Source organism: Sebastes fasciatus, chromosome 10 (genome assembly GCF_043250625.1).
Source record: "Sebastes fasciatus isolate fSebFas1 chromosome 10, fSebFas1.pri, whole genome shotgun sequence".
NCBI lineage: Eukaryota > Metazoa > Chordata > Actinopteri > Perciformes > Sebastidae > Sebastes > Sebastes fasciatus.
In genome coordinates, this window is record NC_133804.1 from 20,345,824 (window position 1) to 20,361,639 (window position 15,816).

General features: G+C 43.3%; 6 protein-coding genes across 21 annotated transcripts in view; all 6 read right to left on the reverse strand.

Annotated features, from left to right (window-relative positions):
* The window catches only part of LOC141775468 (protocadherin gamma-C5-like), a 227,851-nt gene that overhangs the window by 76,533 nt on the left and 135,502 nt on the right, over positions 1-15,816 (reverse strand). The window lies entirely within an intron of this gene.
* On the reverse strand, positions 10-3,228 carry LOC141775459 (protocadherin beta-4-like). Its single transcript, XM_074648847.1, has one exon. It carries the CDS (start codon positions 2,641-2,643, stop codon positions 115-117), a length of 2,529 nt encoding a protein of 842 aa, XP_074504948.1. The 5' UTR covers positions 2,644-3,228; the 3' UTR covers positions 10-114.
* Positions 3,300-6,517, reverse strand: LOC141775460 (protocadherin beta-16-like). The gene has a single exon (XM_074648848.1). It carries the CDS (start codon positions 6,206-6,208, stop codon positions 3,752-3,754), a length of 2,457 nt encoding a protein of 818 aa, XP_074504949.1. The 5' UTR covers positions 6,209-6,517; the 3' UTR covers positions 3,300-3,751.
* Positions 6,569-9,776, reverse strand: LOC141775458 (protocadherin beta-16-like). Its single transcript, XM_074648846.1, has one exon. It carries the CDS (start codon positions 9,539-9,541, stop codon positions 6,902-6,904), a length of 2,640 nt encoding a protein of 879 aa, XP_074504947.1. The 5' UTR covers positions 9,542-9,776; the 3' UTR covers positions 6,569-6,901.
* Positions 9,948-12,805, reverse strand: LOC141775860 (protocadherin gamma-A1-like). Its single transcript, XM_074649604.1, has 2 exons — positions 12,031-12,805; positions 9,948-10,749 (listed from the first exon to the last, which is right to left on the reverse strand). The coding sequence occupies exons 1-2, from the start codon at positions 12,588-12,590 to the stop codon at positions 9,948-9,950; spliced, it is 1,362 nt and encodes a 453-aa protein (XP_074505705.1). The 5' UTR covers positions 12,591-12,805.
* Positions 13,062-15,762, reverse strand: LOC141775861 (protocadherin beta-16-like). Its single transcript, XM_074649605.1, has one exon. It carries the CDS (start codon positions 15,492-15,494, stop codon positions 13,062-13,064), a length of 2,433 nt encoding a protein of 810 aa, XP_074505706.1. The 5' UTR covers positions 15,495-15,762.

Sequence of the window (15,816 nt, forward strand, 5' to 3'; positions counted from 1 at the left end):
TAATTTGAAAATTGATGCAAAACAGCACAATATGTTCCACGAATAAATACCAAGAAATATTGGCCCAATATAAAGACAATCATGTGTAATTTCAATGAAGGAGAAAAACAACTTTTACATAAAAGAGCAATATAAAAAGAAAGAAAAAAAGACAAGATATGCTGTTATTTCTCTGTCCAATGTACTGAAACGGTTTGGGTTGTAAATTACATCACTGCGAAGTAGAAATCGTAATATTCTGACCTCTAGAGGAGAGTCTGGTTCATCCAGGATGCTCTTCTCACTCTGTATCCGCTGCATCGTCCCTGTAGAACTGGGATCCATTATCAGCACGTTCTGACTACCGGCTCCTCCGAACTTACAGTCACTCTTTCTGGAGTCAGTCGTCCTGCACACCTCGTAGTTGTACACGTGTTGGAGAGTCCCTGTCCCCAAAGTGTCTGAGTAACGTGGTGGATAATATGGAATCACAGGGAGACTGGAGTGATACAGGACGCGAGACTGTCTCCACCTGTAGATCTTCACTGATATAATAACCACTAAACACGTGATGAAGAGGAAGGAGACTACAGCCAGAGCCAACACTAAGTAGAAAGTCAGGTTGTCATTGTACTCCTTGTCGTGTGTAAAGTCAGTGAACTCAGACAGCACTTCAGGGAAGCTGTCCGCCACCGCCACGTTAACAATGACTGTAGCTGAACGAGAGGGCTGCCCGTTGTCCTCCACTATAACAGCCAGTCTTTGTTTCACAGCATCTTTATCAGTGACTTGGCGGATAGTTCTTATTTCTCCATTCTGTAAGCCCACTTCAAACAGCGCCCTGTCTGTGGCTTTCTGCAGTTTATAGGAGAGCCAGGCATTCTGTCCAGAGTCCACATCAACAGCCACCACTTTAGTGACCAGATAGCCCACATCTGCTGAACGAGGCACCATTTCAGCCACCAGAGAGCCACCAGTCTGGACTGGGTACAGGACCTGAGGAGGGTTGTCGTTCTGGTCCTGGATCAGTACTTTCACAGTCACGTTGCTACTGAGTGGAGGGGAACCTCCATCCTGCGCTTTGACGCGGAATTGGAAGTCTTTGATCTGCTCGTAGTCAAAAGAGCGCACTGCATGGATGACTCCACTATCAGCACTAACGGACACATATGAGGAGACTGGCACTCCGTTAACAGAGGAGTCCTCCAGTATGTAAGAAACACGGGCATTCTGGTTCCAGTCAGCGTCTCTGGCTTTCACTGTGAATATAGAGAGGCCTGGTGTGTTGTTTTCTACAATGTAGGCCTCATATGAGCTCCTCTCAAAGACAGGCGCGTTATCATTCACATCAGAGATCTGTAAGGTGAGAGTGACGCTGCTGGAGAGAGAGGGCACTCCCTCATCAGAGCACGTCACTGTTATATTATAATGAGAGGCGACCTCTCTGTCTAAATCACTGTCCGTCACTAAACTATAGAAATTATTTGATGTCGACATTATAGTTAAAGGGGTGTTATCGTTGATAAAACAGTGAACTTTACCGTTTTCATTTGAATCTGGGTCTTGGACGTTCATCATTGCTACAACAGTGCTCGGTTTAGAGTGCTCAGATATCATGTTTGATTTTGACATTATGTTAATCGTTGGTTTGTTGTCGTTCATATCCACTACTTCAACTACGACTTTACACGAATCTGTAAGTCCACCATCATCACTTGCACGTATGTTAATATGATAATACCGTGCATTTTCATAATCAATATTTCCAATCAATCTAATTTCACCGCTGTCTTCGTTTATCCGAAACAGTGCATGGGATTGATCTAAACTGTTTGCAATTGAATATTTTATTCTACCATACATTCCATAATCTGCATCTGACGCAGTAACGGCGGTGACAATTGTCCCTTCTGGAGCGTTTTCAAAAACAGTGGCTGTGTAGGTGGACTGTGTAAAAACAGGAGCGTTATCATTGGCATCTAACACTGTGATGAAAATCCGAATTGTTCCTGACATTTGCGGGTCTCCTCCATCAAAAGCGGTTAAAACTAAAGAGACCAACTCCTCTTTCTCTCTGTCGAGAGGCTTCTGTAAAATCATTTCCACTTTTTCTGTTCCATCACCATGGCTGTCCCGTTTCAGTACAAAATTATCAGTAGGATTAAGATTGTATTTTTGAAGACCATTTGTACCGACATCAAGATCTATCGCTCCATCTAACACGAATTTAGCTCCGATTACAGCAGATTCGCTGATTTTAAAACTGACTTCATTTTTTTCAAAGGTGGGAGGATTGTCATTTATATCTGTAATCTCCACTGTGACACTGTAAAACTGCATAGGGTTCTCTAAAATGATCTGAAAATGTAAAGCACAAGGGGTAGTCTGTCTGCATATCGCTTCTCTGTCTATTCTGTCTCTGATGAGGAGGACTCCTCGCTCTTTATTCAGCTCGATGTATCCCGCACTGTCTCCCGTATACACGCGAGCTTTGCCTGATTTCAGTCGTTTTACATCTAAACCCAAATCCTGAGCAATATTACCGACTAAAGAGCCGCTCGGCATTTCCTCAGGGATGGAGTAACTGACTTGTCCGAGCACTGAACTGAGATGAAGGACCAAGGAAAACAACAGTACTTGCCGTCTCATTGTTCTGCCCGACATTTTCCTCGCGGAATTGAAAGGGACGAATTATGTTCCACGATGCCCGGATATTTATAGTCCATTAAATGTCATGAAAAACGACTAAAAGGTGTTACTCCATAATCCTCCACATCGGTAAAAAGGGCTTCTGCACGGTCGTTGTTTAAGTGTGCTCCGACGTTGTAACCAAGTGTCTGTCTTTCTCTCTCTGATATCATCGTTATGGGGGAGGTTTCTCTTTATATCCACCGTGAAACATCAACACACTGGCCAACAGCGGCCCTAAGAGTACACAGTAAGGAACTACAGAAACGACTGGAGAAAAAGCACTGTACTCGAGACTATACAACTATTATATGTAACAGCAGAAACAGCCTCTCAAATAGATAGTAAAACAAATGCAAAACTGTATAATAAGGGAGCTTACTTGATACTTTGGTTAAAAACGTCATCCATACATGTTGTTATGACAGTGGGAAGGACATACTATTACCTTATAATGATGTATGGAGTAAGAGTTAAATTCAAATAATAAGTGCCACAGACATGTACTAGTCAAACATTTGCAAATCCTGACATGTCATATAACTGTTAGCATATATAGATAGATAGATAGATAGATAGATAGATAGATAGATAGATAGATAGATAGATAGATAGATAGATAGATAGATAGAGAAGCACACCATGTTGCTCTCCATGGTGCTGAAAAAGAAAAGACCAAACGAATTCCCCAAAAGCGTCTGATAATGACAAGTAGAAAACAAGAAAGCAAGATAGAAACTAATTTATGATGACAGAGTAGGCCACTAGTCTGGCTGTAGCATATGTACCATCACCAGCAGAACGATTAAACGTAAGCTAATAAGCCATTGTTATCCAGCACCATTAATATTAGGTAAAAATCAAGCCATGCTTCACGAAACAACTTAAAAAAATAGCCTTCTGGCCTGCAACCCAGATCCTGCAGACACAAACGCGCTTGCACACACAAAGATACTTGCCATTAGCAACAGCATTAAGTATTTCAAACAAAAAAACGAAGAAAGCCCGGGGCAAAATCAGTGTCTTTGTCCATGGTGCTGATTGCAGACTAGTCATAAATGGCGCCTGGTTAGGAACTTACCAGTCACAGAGAACATACAAACAAGTTACAACTGAAATGACCAACCTCTAGAGGAGAGTCTGGTTCATCCAGGATGCTCTTCTCACTCTGTATCCGCTGCATCGTCCCTGTAGAACTGGGGTCCATTATCAGCACGTTCTGACTACCGGCTCCTCCGAACTTACAGTCACTCTTTCTGGAGTCAGTCGTCCTGCACACCTCGTAGTTGTACACGTGTTGGAGAGTCCCTGTCCCCAAAGTGTCTGAGTAACGTGGTGGATAATATGGAATCACAGGGAGACCGGAGTGATACAGGACGCGAGACTGTCTCCACCTGTAGATCTTCACTGATATAATAACCACTAAACACGTGATGAAGAGGAAGGAGACTACAGCCAGAGCCAACACTAAGTAAAAAGTCAGGTTGTCATTGTACTCCTTGTCATGTGTAAAGTCAGTGAACTCAGACAGCACTTCAGGGAAGCTGTCCGCCACCGCCACGTTAACAATGACTGTAGCTGAACGAGAGGGCTGCCCGTTGTCCTCCACTATAACAGTCAGTCTTTGTTTCACAGCATCTTTATCAGTGACTTGGCGGATAGTTCTTATTTCTCCATTCTGTAAGCCCACTTCAAACAGCGCCCTGTCTGTGGCTTTCTGCAGTTTATAGGAGAGCCAGGCATTCTGTCCAGAGTCCACATCAACAGCCACCACTTTAGTGACCAGATAGCCCACATCTGCTGAACGAGGCACCATTTCAGCCACCAGAGAGCCACCAGTCTGGACTGGGTACAGAACCTGAGGGGGGTTGTCGTTCTGGTCCTGGATCAGTACTTTCACAGTCACGTTGCTACTGAGTGGAGGGGAACCTCCATCCTGCGCTTTGACGCGGAAGTGGAAGTCTTTGATCTGCTCGTAGTCAAAAGAGCGCACTGCATGGATGACTCCACTATCAGCACTAACGGACACATATGAGGAGACCGGCACTCCGTTAACAGAGGAGTCCTCCAGTATGTAAGAAACACGGGCATTCTGGTTCCAGTCAGCGTCTCTGGCTTTCACTGTGAATATAGAGAGGCCTGGTGTGTTGTTTTCTACAATGTAGGCCTCATATGAGCTCCTCTCAAAGACAGGCGCGTTATCATTCACATCAGAGATCTGTAAGGTGAGAGTGACGCTGCTGGAGAGGGAGGGCACTCCCCCATCAGAGCACGTCACTGTTATATTATACTGAGAAGCGATCTCTCTGTCTAAAGCGACCTCAGTGACTAAAGTATAAAATCCATTTAATGTAGTTTGTATTTTGAAGGGAATGTCACCGTCTATATTACACTGTACCTCTCCACTATTCTCTGAATCTGGATCATTTACACTTAACATAGCTATTACAGTGTTTGGATGTGAGTCCTCTAATATGGATTCTGATTTAGAGACAATATTTATTTGAGGTTTATTGTCATTTATATCAATAACATCAACTATTACTTTAGTGGAATCAGAGAGTCCTCCGCTGTCTACAGCTTCGATATTCATTTGATATGTTTTTGCCTTTTCATAATCTATGTCACCGACTAGGATAATTTCACCAGTTTTCGAATTAATCTTAAACAGTTCAGATAAAAGACGTTTGCTGGTAGAAATAAGATATGATATTTCTCTATTTGAGCCGAGGTCTTTATCAAATGCACTTACAGTCGTTACGCTGGTGCCTTTGGGGGAATTTTCTAATATTTTTGCTTTATACAGCGGTTTAGCGAATGAAGGTGCGTTGTCATTCGCATCTAATACATTGACAAATATCTGCATTGTCCCTGACATCTGCGGCTCTCCTCCGTCTATAGCAGTTAACATCAGTGAAATATATTCCTGCTTCTCCCGATCTAGAGGCTTCTGTAAAACCATCTCGACCTTTTTATTTCCGTCTGCTTGATTTTCTAGCTTTAATACAAAATTATCAGTAGGAGTAAGTGAGTATTGTTGTAAGCCATTCATGCCAATGTCAGAATCAAATGCTGTCTCTAAAATGAATTTCGATCCTGTAACAGCAGACTCGCTGATTTCAAAGCGTTTTTCTGCGTTAGTAAAGCTGGGGGTATTATCGTTTATGTCGGTGATCTCCACTGTTACACGAAACAGCTCCATTGGGTTTTCCAGAATTAACTGGAAATGCAAAGCACAAGGCGTCGTCTCTCCACATAAAGCCTCTCTGTCGATCCTCTCCTGGATATGGAGGACTCCCCTTTCTTTATTCAGCCCGATGTACTCTACGCTGCCTCCCGTATAGACACGAGCTTTGCCTGATTTCAGCCGTTTAAGATCTAAACCTAAATCATGCGCTATGTTACCAACGACAGAGCCTTTCGCCATTTCTTCGGGGATGGAATAGCTGACCTGCCCGAGCACCGAGCTGAGACATAGCACCGAGAGAAACAACAGTACTTGCCGTCTCATTGTTCTCTGCGAAGTCGTTTCCTGCGCCATTAAAACAGAAACATTCCCAATGCAGCCTAAGCAAAAGTAGATAGAAAAAAAAGCGTCCACACTCCAACTATAGGAAGCAAAACACCAGATCCAGATATATAAATCCTCGTAGAGCTCCTTATGAGCGCCGACTGTGCATTCTGTCTTTCTCCGATTGTGTCCACCGTATGTACACGAAGGGGCAGGACACAGACAGAAAAAAATAACATCTAGTTAAATCTCAACACGCTTGCCAACAGCGACGCTTTGAGTTGAAAATACAAATTACAACAAGTGATATAAAAGAGAACCAGTTTAGTGCAAAGTCACACACACTGGTAATCAAGATGAACTAAAACCAGAGGAGAGCTGGCCATTAAAGTGGCATACTGATATTTATCAAAATACAGACTTTGGTAAAATTATCTTCAAGTGCTATAGTAACATATTTGAATGCTGTAATTACAAAAACAAAATAAAGTCGATGTCAAAAGAAGACATGAAGAGAGGACGAAAAATAAAAACAAAACATGGAAACATTCACTATCAGCAGCGTTAAGTGTCTCTGTCCATGGTGCTGAAGGTGAACGTTGTGGCATTATCTAAACTTCTCAGTCATATATAAATGGTATTTTTCGGACTACTGCTACATGCAACTGCCTTATGAAATTAATGTATCAATACTATGACTTTTATATGCATATATATTAAAGATTACAGTTTTCTGACCTCTAGAGGAGAGTCTGGTTCGTCCAGGATGCTCTTCTCACTCTGTATCCGCTGCATCGTCCCTGTAGAACTGGGGTCCATTATCAGCACGTTCTGACTACCGGCTCCTCCGAACTTACAGTCACTCTTTCTGGAGTCAGTCGTCCTGCACACCTCGTAGTTGTACACGTGTTGGAGAGTCCCTGTCCCCAAAGTGTCTGAGTAACGTGGTGGATAATATGGAATCACAGGGAGACTGGAGTGATACAGGACGCGAGACTGTCTCCACCTGTAGATCTTCACTGATATAATAACCACTAAACACGTGATGAAGAGGAAGGAGACTACAGCCAGAGCCAACACTAAGTAAAATGTCAGGTTGTCATTGTACTCCTTGTCGTGTGTAAAGTCAGTGAACTCAGACAGCACTTCAGGGAAGCTGTCCGCCACCGCCACGTTAACAATGACTGTAGCTGAACGAGAGGGCTGCCCGTTGTCCTCCACTATAACAGTCAGTCTTTGTTTCACAGCATCTTTATCAGTGACTTGGCGGATAGTTCTTATTTCTCCATTCTGTAAGCCCACTTCAAACAGCGCCCTGTCTGTGGCTTTCTGCAGTTTATAGGAGAGCCAGGCATTCTGTCCAGAGTCCACATCAACAGCCACCACTTTAGTGACCAGATAGCCCACATCTACTGAACGAGGCACCATTTCAGCCACCAGAGAGCCACCAGTCTGGACTGGGTACAGGACCTGAGGAGGGTTGTCGTTCTGATCCTGAATCAGTATTTTCACAGTCACATTGCCACTGAGTGGAGGGGAACCTCCATCCTGCGCTTTGACGCGGAAGTGGAAGTCTTTGATCTGCTCGTAGTCAAAAGAGCGCACTGCATGGATGACTCCACTATCAGCACTAACGGACACATATGAGGAGACTGGCACTCCGTTAACAGAGGAGTCCTCCAGTATGTAAGAAACACGGGCATTCTGGTTCCAGTCAGCGTCTCTGGCTTTCACTGTGAATATAGAGAGGCCTGGTGTGTTGTTTTCTACAATGTAGGCCTCATATGAGCTCCTCTCAAAGACAGGCGCGTTATCATTCACATCAGAGATCTGTAAGGTGAGAGTGACGCTGCTGGAGAGGGAGGGCACTCCCTCATCAGAGCACGTCACTGTTATATTATAATGGGAGGCGATCTCTCTGTCTAAAGCGACCTCAGTGACTAAAGTATAAAATCCGTTTAATGTAGTTTGTATTTTGAAGGGAATGTCACCGTCTATATTACACTGTACCTCTCCACTATTCTCTGAATCTGGATCATTTACACTTAACATAGCTATCACAGTGTTTGGAGGCGAGTCTTCTAATATGGACTCTGATTTAGAAACAATATTTATTTGAGGATTATTGTCATTTATATCAATAACATCAACTATTACTTTAGTGGAATCAGAGAGTCCTCCGCTGTCTACAGCTTCAATGTCGATTTGATACGTTTTTGCCTTTTCATAATCTATTTCACCTACTAGGATTATATCACCAGTTTTCGAATTAATCTTAAACAGTTCAGATAAAAGACGTTTACTGGTAGATATCAGATATGATATTTCTCTATTCGAGCCGATGTCTTTATCAGATGCACTTACAGTCGTTACGCTGGTGCCTGTGGGGGAATTTTCTAATATTTTTGCTCTATAGAGCGGTTTAGCAAATGTAGGTGCGTTGTCATTCGCATCTAATACATTAACAAATATCTGCATTGTCCCTGACATCTGCGGCTCTCCTCCGTCTATAGCGGTTAACAGCAGTGAAATATATTCCTGCTTTTCTCGATCTAGAGGCTTCTGTAAAACCATCTCCACCTTTTTACTTCCGTCTGCTTGACTTTCTAGTTTTAATACAAAATTATCAGTGGGAGTAAGTGTGTATCGCTGTAAGCCGTTCATGCCAATATCGGAATCAATTGCTTTCTCTAATACAAATTTCGATCCAATCACAGCGGTCTCGCTGATTTCAAAGCGTTTTTCTGCATTAGTAAAACTGGGAGTATTATCGTTTATGTCGGTGATCTCCACTGTTACACGAAACAGCTCCATTGGGTTTTCCAGAATTAACTGGAAATGCAAAGCACAAGGCGTCGTCTCTCCACATAAAGCCTCTCTGTCGATCCTCTCCTGGATATGGAGGACTCCCCTTTCTTTATTCAGCCCGATGTACTCTACGCTGCCTCCCGTATAGACACGAGCTTTGCCTGATTTCAGCCTTTTAAGATCTAAACCTAAATCATGCGCTATGTTACCAACGACAGAGCCCTTCGCCATTTCTTCGGGGATGGAATAGCTGACCTGCCCGAGCACCGAGCTGAGACATAGCACCGAGAGAAACAACAGTACTTGCCGTCTCATTGTTCTCTCCGAAGTCGTTTCCTGCGCCATTAAAACAAAAGCATTCCTAATGCAGCCAATGCCAAAGTAGATAACAAAAAAAAGCGTCCACACTCCAACTATAGGAAGCAAAACAACAGATCCAGATTTATAAATCCTCGCAGAGCTCCTTATGAGCGCCGACTGTGCATTCTGTCTTTCTCCGATTGTGTCCACCGTATGTACACGAAGGGGCAGGACACAGACAGACAAAAATAACATCTAGTTAAATCTCAACACGCTTGCCAACAGCGACCCTTTGAGTTGAAAATACAAATTACAACAAGTGATATAAAAGAGAACCAGTTTAGTGCAAAGTCACACACACTGGTAATCAGGAGGAACTAAAACCAGAGGAAAGCTGCCATTAACGTGGCATACTGATATCTCACTAAAAACATAGTTTTATGAAATTGTGTTCAAGTGCTATAGTAACATACTTGAATGATTTAATTACAAAAACGTTAAGTGTCGCTGTCCATGGTGCTGAATGTGAATGTTGTGGCATTATCTAAACTTCTCAGTCACATATACTGTATATGGTATTTTTCGGTCTGCTGCTGCATGCAACTGCCTTATGCAATTAATGTATCAGTACCATGACTTTGATATGCATCAAAATTAAACGTTACAGTTTTCTGACCTCTAGAGGAGAGTCTGGTTCATCCAGGATGCTCTTCTCACTCTGTATCCGCTGCATCGTCCCTGTAGAACTGGGGTCCATTATCAGCACGTTCTGACTACCTGCTCCTCCGAACTTACAGTCACTCTTTCTGGAGTCAGTCGTCCTGCACACCTCGTAGTTGTACACGTGTTGTAGAGTCCCTGTTCCCAAAGTGTCTGAGTAACGTGGTGGATAATATGGAATCACAGGGAGACTGGAGTGATACAGGACGCGAGACTGTCTCCACCTGTAGATCTTCACTGATATAATAACCACTAAACACGTGATGAAGAGGAAGGAGACTACAGCCAGAGCCAACACTAAGTAAAAAGTCAGGTTGTCATTGTACTCCTTGTCGTGTGTAAAGTCAGTGAACTCAGACAGCACTTCAGGGAAGCTGTCCGCCACCGCCACGTTAACAATGACTGTAGCCGAACGAGAGGGCTGCCCGTTGTCCTCCACTATAACAGTCAGTCTTTGTTTCACAACATCTTTATCAGTGACTTGGCGGATAGTTCTTATTTCTCCATTCTGTAGGCCCACTTCAAACAGCGCCCTGTCTGTGGCTTTCTGCAGTTTATAGGAGAGCCAGGCATTCTGTCCAGAGTCCACATCAACAGCCACCACTTTAGTGACCAGATAGCCCACATCTGCTGAACGAGGCACCATTTCAGCCACCAGAGAGCCACCAGTCTGGACTGGGTACAGGACCTGAGGAGGGTTGTCATTCTGGTCCTGGATCAGTATTTTCACAGTCACGTTGCTACTGAGTGGAGGGGAACCTCCATCCTGCGCTTTGACGCGGAAGTGGAAGTCTTTGATCTGCTCGTAGTCAAAAGAGCGCACTGCATGGATGACTCCACTATCAGCACTAACGGACACATATGAGGAGACTGGCACTCCGTTAAAAGAGGAGTCCTCCAGTATGTAAGAAACACGGGCATTCTGGTTCCAGTCAGCGTCTCTGGCTTTCACTGTGAATATAGAGAGGCCTGGTGTGTTGTTTTCTACAATGTAGGCCTCATATGAGCTCCTCTCAAAGACAGGCGCGTTATCATTCACATCAGAGATCTGTAAGGTGAGAGTGACGCTGCTGGAGAGGGAGGGCACTCCCTCATCAGAGCACGTCACTGTTATATTATAATGGGAAGCGATCTCTCTGTCTAAAGCGACCTCAGTGACTAAACTATAAAATCCGTTTAATGTAGTTTGTATTTTGAAGGGAATGTCACCGTCTATATTACACTGTACCTCTCCACTATTCTCTGAATCTGGATCATTTACACTTAACATAGCTATTACAGTGTTTGGAGGTGAGTCTTCTAATATGGATTCTGATTTAGAAACAATGTTTATATGTGGATTATTGTCATTTATATCAATAACATCAACTATTACTTTAGTGGAATCAGAGAGCCCCCCGCTGTCTACAGCTTCAATATTCAATTGATACGTTTTCGCCTTTTCATAATCTATTTCACCAACGAGGATAATTTCCCCCGTTTTTGAATTAATTTTAAACAGTTCAGATAAAAGACGTTTGCCGGTGGATATCAGATATGAAACTTCTCCACTCAAACCAATATCTTTATCAGATGCACTTACAGTCGTTACGCTGGTGCCTTTTGGAGAATTTTCTAGTATTTTTGCTCTATACAGCGGTTTAGCGAATGAAGGTGCGTTGTCATTTATATCTAAAACATTAACATATATCTGCATTGTCCCTGACATCTGCGGCTCTCCTCCGTCTATAGCGGTTAACAGCAGTGAAATATATTCCTGCTTTTCTCGATCTAGAGGCTTCTGTAAAACCATCTCCACCTTTTTACTTCCGTCTGCCTGATTTTCTAATTTTAACACAAAATTATCAGTAGGAGTGAGTGAGTATCGCTGTAAGCCATTCATCCCAATGTCGGAATCAATTGCTGTCTCTAATACAAATTTCGATCCTGTAACAGCACTCTCGCTGATTTCAAAGCGTTTTTCTGCATTAGTAAAACTGGGGGTATTATCGTTTATATCGGTGATCTCCACTGTTACACGAAACAGCTCCATTGGGTTTTCCAGAATTAACTGGAAATGTAAAGCACAAGGCGTCGTCTCTCCACATAAAGCCTCTCTGTCGATCCTCTCCTGGATATGGAGGACTCCTCTTTCTTTATTCAGCCCGATGTACTCTACGCTGCCTCCCGTATAGACACGAGCTTTGCCTGATTTCAGCCTTTTAAGATCTAAACCTAAATCATGCGCGATGTTACCAACGACAGAGCCTTTCGCCATTTCTTCGGGGATTGAATAGCTGACCTGCCCGAGCACCGAGCTGAGACATAGCACCGAGAGAAACAACAGTACTTGCCGTCTCATTGTTCTCTGCGAAGTCGTTTCCTGCGCCATTAAAACAAATGCATTCCCAATGCAACCAAAGCCAAAGTAGATAGCAAAACCAAAAATAGTCCACACTCCAACTATAGGAAGCAAAACAACAGATCCAGATTTATAAATCCTTGCAGAGCTCCTTATGAGCGCCGACTGTGCATTCTGTCTTTCTCCGATTGTGTCCTCCGTATGTACACGAAGGGGCAGGACAAAGACAGACAAAAATAACATCTAGTTATATCTCAACACGCTTGCCAACAGCGACCCTTTGAGTTGAAAATACAAATTACAACAAGTGATGTCAAAGAGAACCAGTTTAGTGCAAAGTCACACACACTGGTAACCAGGAGGAACTAAAACCAGAGGAAAGCTGGCCATTAAAGTGGCATACTGATATTTATCAAAATATATATTTTGATAAAGTTATGTTGAAGTGATATAGTAACATATTTTAATTATGTAAGAACACGAGCAGTGTTTTTGAATTATGGCATATATGAATAAGATGTATATGAAGCCATGACAATGTCTGTGGTTAACAGTGATAAGTGTCGCTGTCCATTGTGCTGAAAAGGAATATTTTGGCAATACCTAAACCTCTAAGGCCTTTATAAACCTTTAACTACTACGGAAACGAACTGATTTATGAAATTATTGCACCAGTACTATGACTTTGATTTGCATAAAAATGAAACATTATGATTAGTACAGTTTTCTGACCTCTAGAGGAGAGTCTGGTTCATCCAGGATGCTCTTCTCACTCTGTATCCGCTGCATCGTCCCTGTAGAACTGGGGTCCATTATCAGCACGTTCTGACTACCGGCTCCTCCGAACTTACAGTCACTCTTTCTGGAGTCAGTCGTCCTGCACACCTCGTAGTTGTACACGTGTTGGAGAGTCCCTGTCCCCAAAGTGTCTGAGTAACGTGGTGGATAATATGGAATCACAGGGAGACTGGAGTGATACAGGACGCGAGACTGTCTCCACCTGTAGATCTTCACTGATATAATAACCACTAAACACGTGATGAAGAGGAAGGAGACTACAGCCAGAGCCAACACTAAGTAGAAAGTCAGGTTGTCATTGTACTCCTTGTCGTGTGTAAAGTCAGTGAACTCAGACAGCACTTCAGGGAAGCTGTCCGCCACCGCCACGTTAACAATGACTGTAGCTGAACGAGAGGGCTGCCCGTTGTCCTCCACTATAACAGTCAGTCTTTGTTTCACAGCATCTTTATCAGTGACTTGGCGGATAGTTCTTATTTCTCCATTCTGTAAGCCCACTTCAAACAGCGCCCTGTCTGTGGCTTTCTGCAGTTTATAGGAGAGCCAGGCATTCTGTCCAGAGTCCACATCAACAGCCACCACTTTAGTGACCAGGTAGCCCACATCTGCTGAACGAGGCACCATTTCAGCCACCAGAGAGCCACCAGACTGGACTGGGTACAGGACCTGAGGAGGGTTGTCGTTCTGGTCCTGGATCAGTATTTTCACAGTAACGTTACTACTAAGTGGAGGGGAACCTCCATCCTGCGCTTTGACGAGGAAGTGGAAGTCTTTGATCTGCTCGTAGTCAAAAGAGCGCACTGCATGGATGACTCCACTATCAGCACTAACGGACACATATGAGGAGACTGGCACTCCGTTAACAGAGGAGTCCTCCAGTATGTAAGAAACACGGGCATTCTGGTTCCAGTCAGCGTCTCTGGCTTTCACTGTGAATATAGAGAGGCCTGGTGTGTTGTTTTCTACAATGTAGGCCTCATATGAGCTCCTCTCAAAGACAGGCGCGTTATCATTCACATCAGAGATCTGTAAGGTGAGAGTGACGCTGCTGGAGAGGGAGGGCACTCCCTCATCAGAGCACGTCACTGTTATATTATACTGAGAAGCGATCTCTCTGTCTAAAGCGACCTCAGTGACTAAAGTATAAAATCCATTTAATGTAGTTTGTATTTTGAAGGGAATGTCACCGTCTATATTACACTGTACCTCTCCACTATTCTCTGAATCTGGATCATTTACACTTAACATAGCTATTACAGTGTTTAGAGGTGAGTCTTCTAATATGGACTCTGATTTAGAAACAATGTTTATATGTGGATTATTGTCATTTATATCAATAACATCAACTATTACTTTAGTGGAATCAGAGAGTCCCCCGCTGTCTACAGCTTCAATATCGATTTCATAACTTTTCGCCTTTTCATAATCTATGTCACCAACGAGGATAATATCACCAGTTTTCGAATTAATCTTAAACAGTTCAGATAAAAGATGCTCGCTGGTAGATATCAGATATGATATCTCTCCGTACGAGCCGATGTCTTTATCAGATGCACTTACAGTCGTTACGCTGGTGCCTTTGGGAGAATTTTCTAGTATTTTTGCTCTGTACAGCGGTTTAGCAAATGAAGGTGCGTTGTCATTCGCATCTAATACATTAACAAATATCTGCATTGTCCCTGACATCTGCGGCTCTCCTCCGTCTATAGCGGTTAACAGCAGTGAAATATATTCCTGCTTTTCTCGATCCAGAGGCTTCTGTAAAACCATCTCCACCTTTTTACTTCCACCTGCCTGATTTCCAGGTTTTAATACAAAATTATCAGTCGGAGTGAGTGTGTATCGCTGTAAGCCGTTCATCCCATTGTCAGAATCAATTGCTTTCTCTAATACAAATTTCGATCCTGTAACAGCGGACTCGCTGATTTCAAAGCGTTTTTCTGCATTAGTAAAACTGGGGGTATTATCGTTTATGTCGGTGATCTCCACTGTTACACGAAACAGCTCCATTGGATTTTCCAGAATTAACTGAAAATGTAAAGCACAAGGCGTCGTCTCTCCACATAAAGCCTCTCTGTCTATCCTCTCCTGGATATGGAGGACTCCCCTTTCTTTATTCAGCCCGATGTACTCTACGCTGCCTCCCGTATAGACACGAGCTTTGCCTGATTTCAGCCTTTTAAGATCTAAACCTAAATCATGCGCTATGTTACCAACGACAGAGCCCTTCGCCATTTCTTCGGGGATGGAATAGCTGACCTGCCCGAGCACCGAGCTGAGACATAGCACCGAGAGAAACAACAGTACTTGCCGTCTCATTGTTCTCTCCGAAGTCGTTTCCTGCGCCATTAAAACAAAAGCATTCCCAATGCAGCCAAAGCCAAAGTAGATAGCAAAAAAATAGTCCACACTCCAACTATAGGAAGCAAAACAACAGATCCAGATATATAAATCCTCGCAGAGCTCCTTATGAGCGCCGACTGTGCATTCTGTCTTTCTCCGATTGTGTCCTCCGTATGTACACGAAGGGGCAGGACACAGAGAGAAAAAAATAACATCTAGTTAAATCTCAACACGCTTGCCAACAGCGACCCTTTGAGTTGAAAATACAAATTACAACAAGTGATATAAAAGAGTACCAGTTTAGTGCAAAGTCACACACACTGGTAAC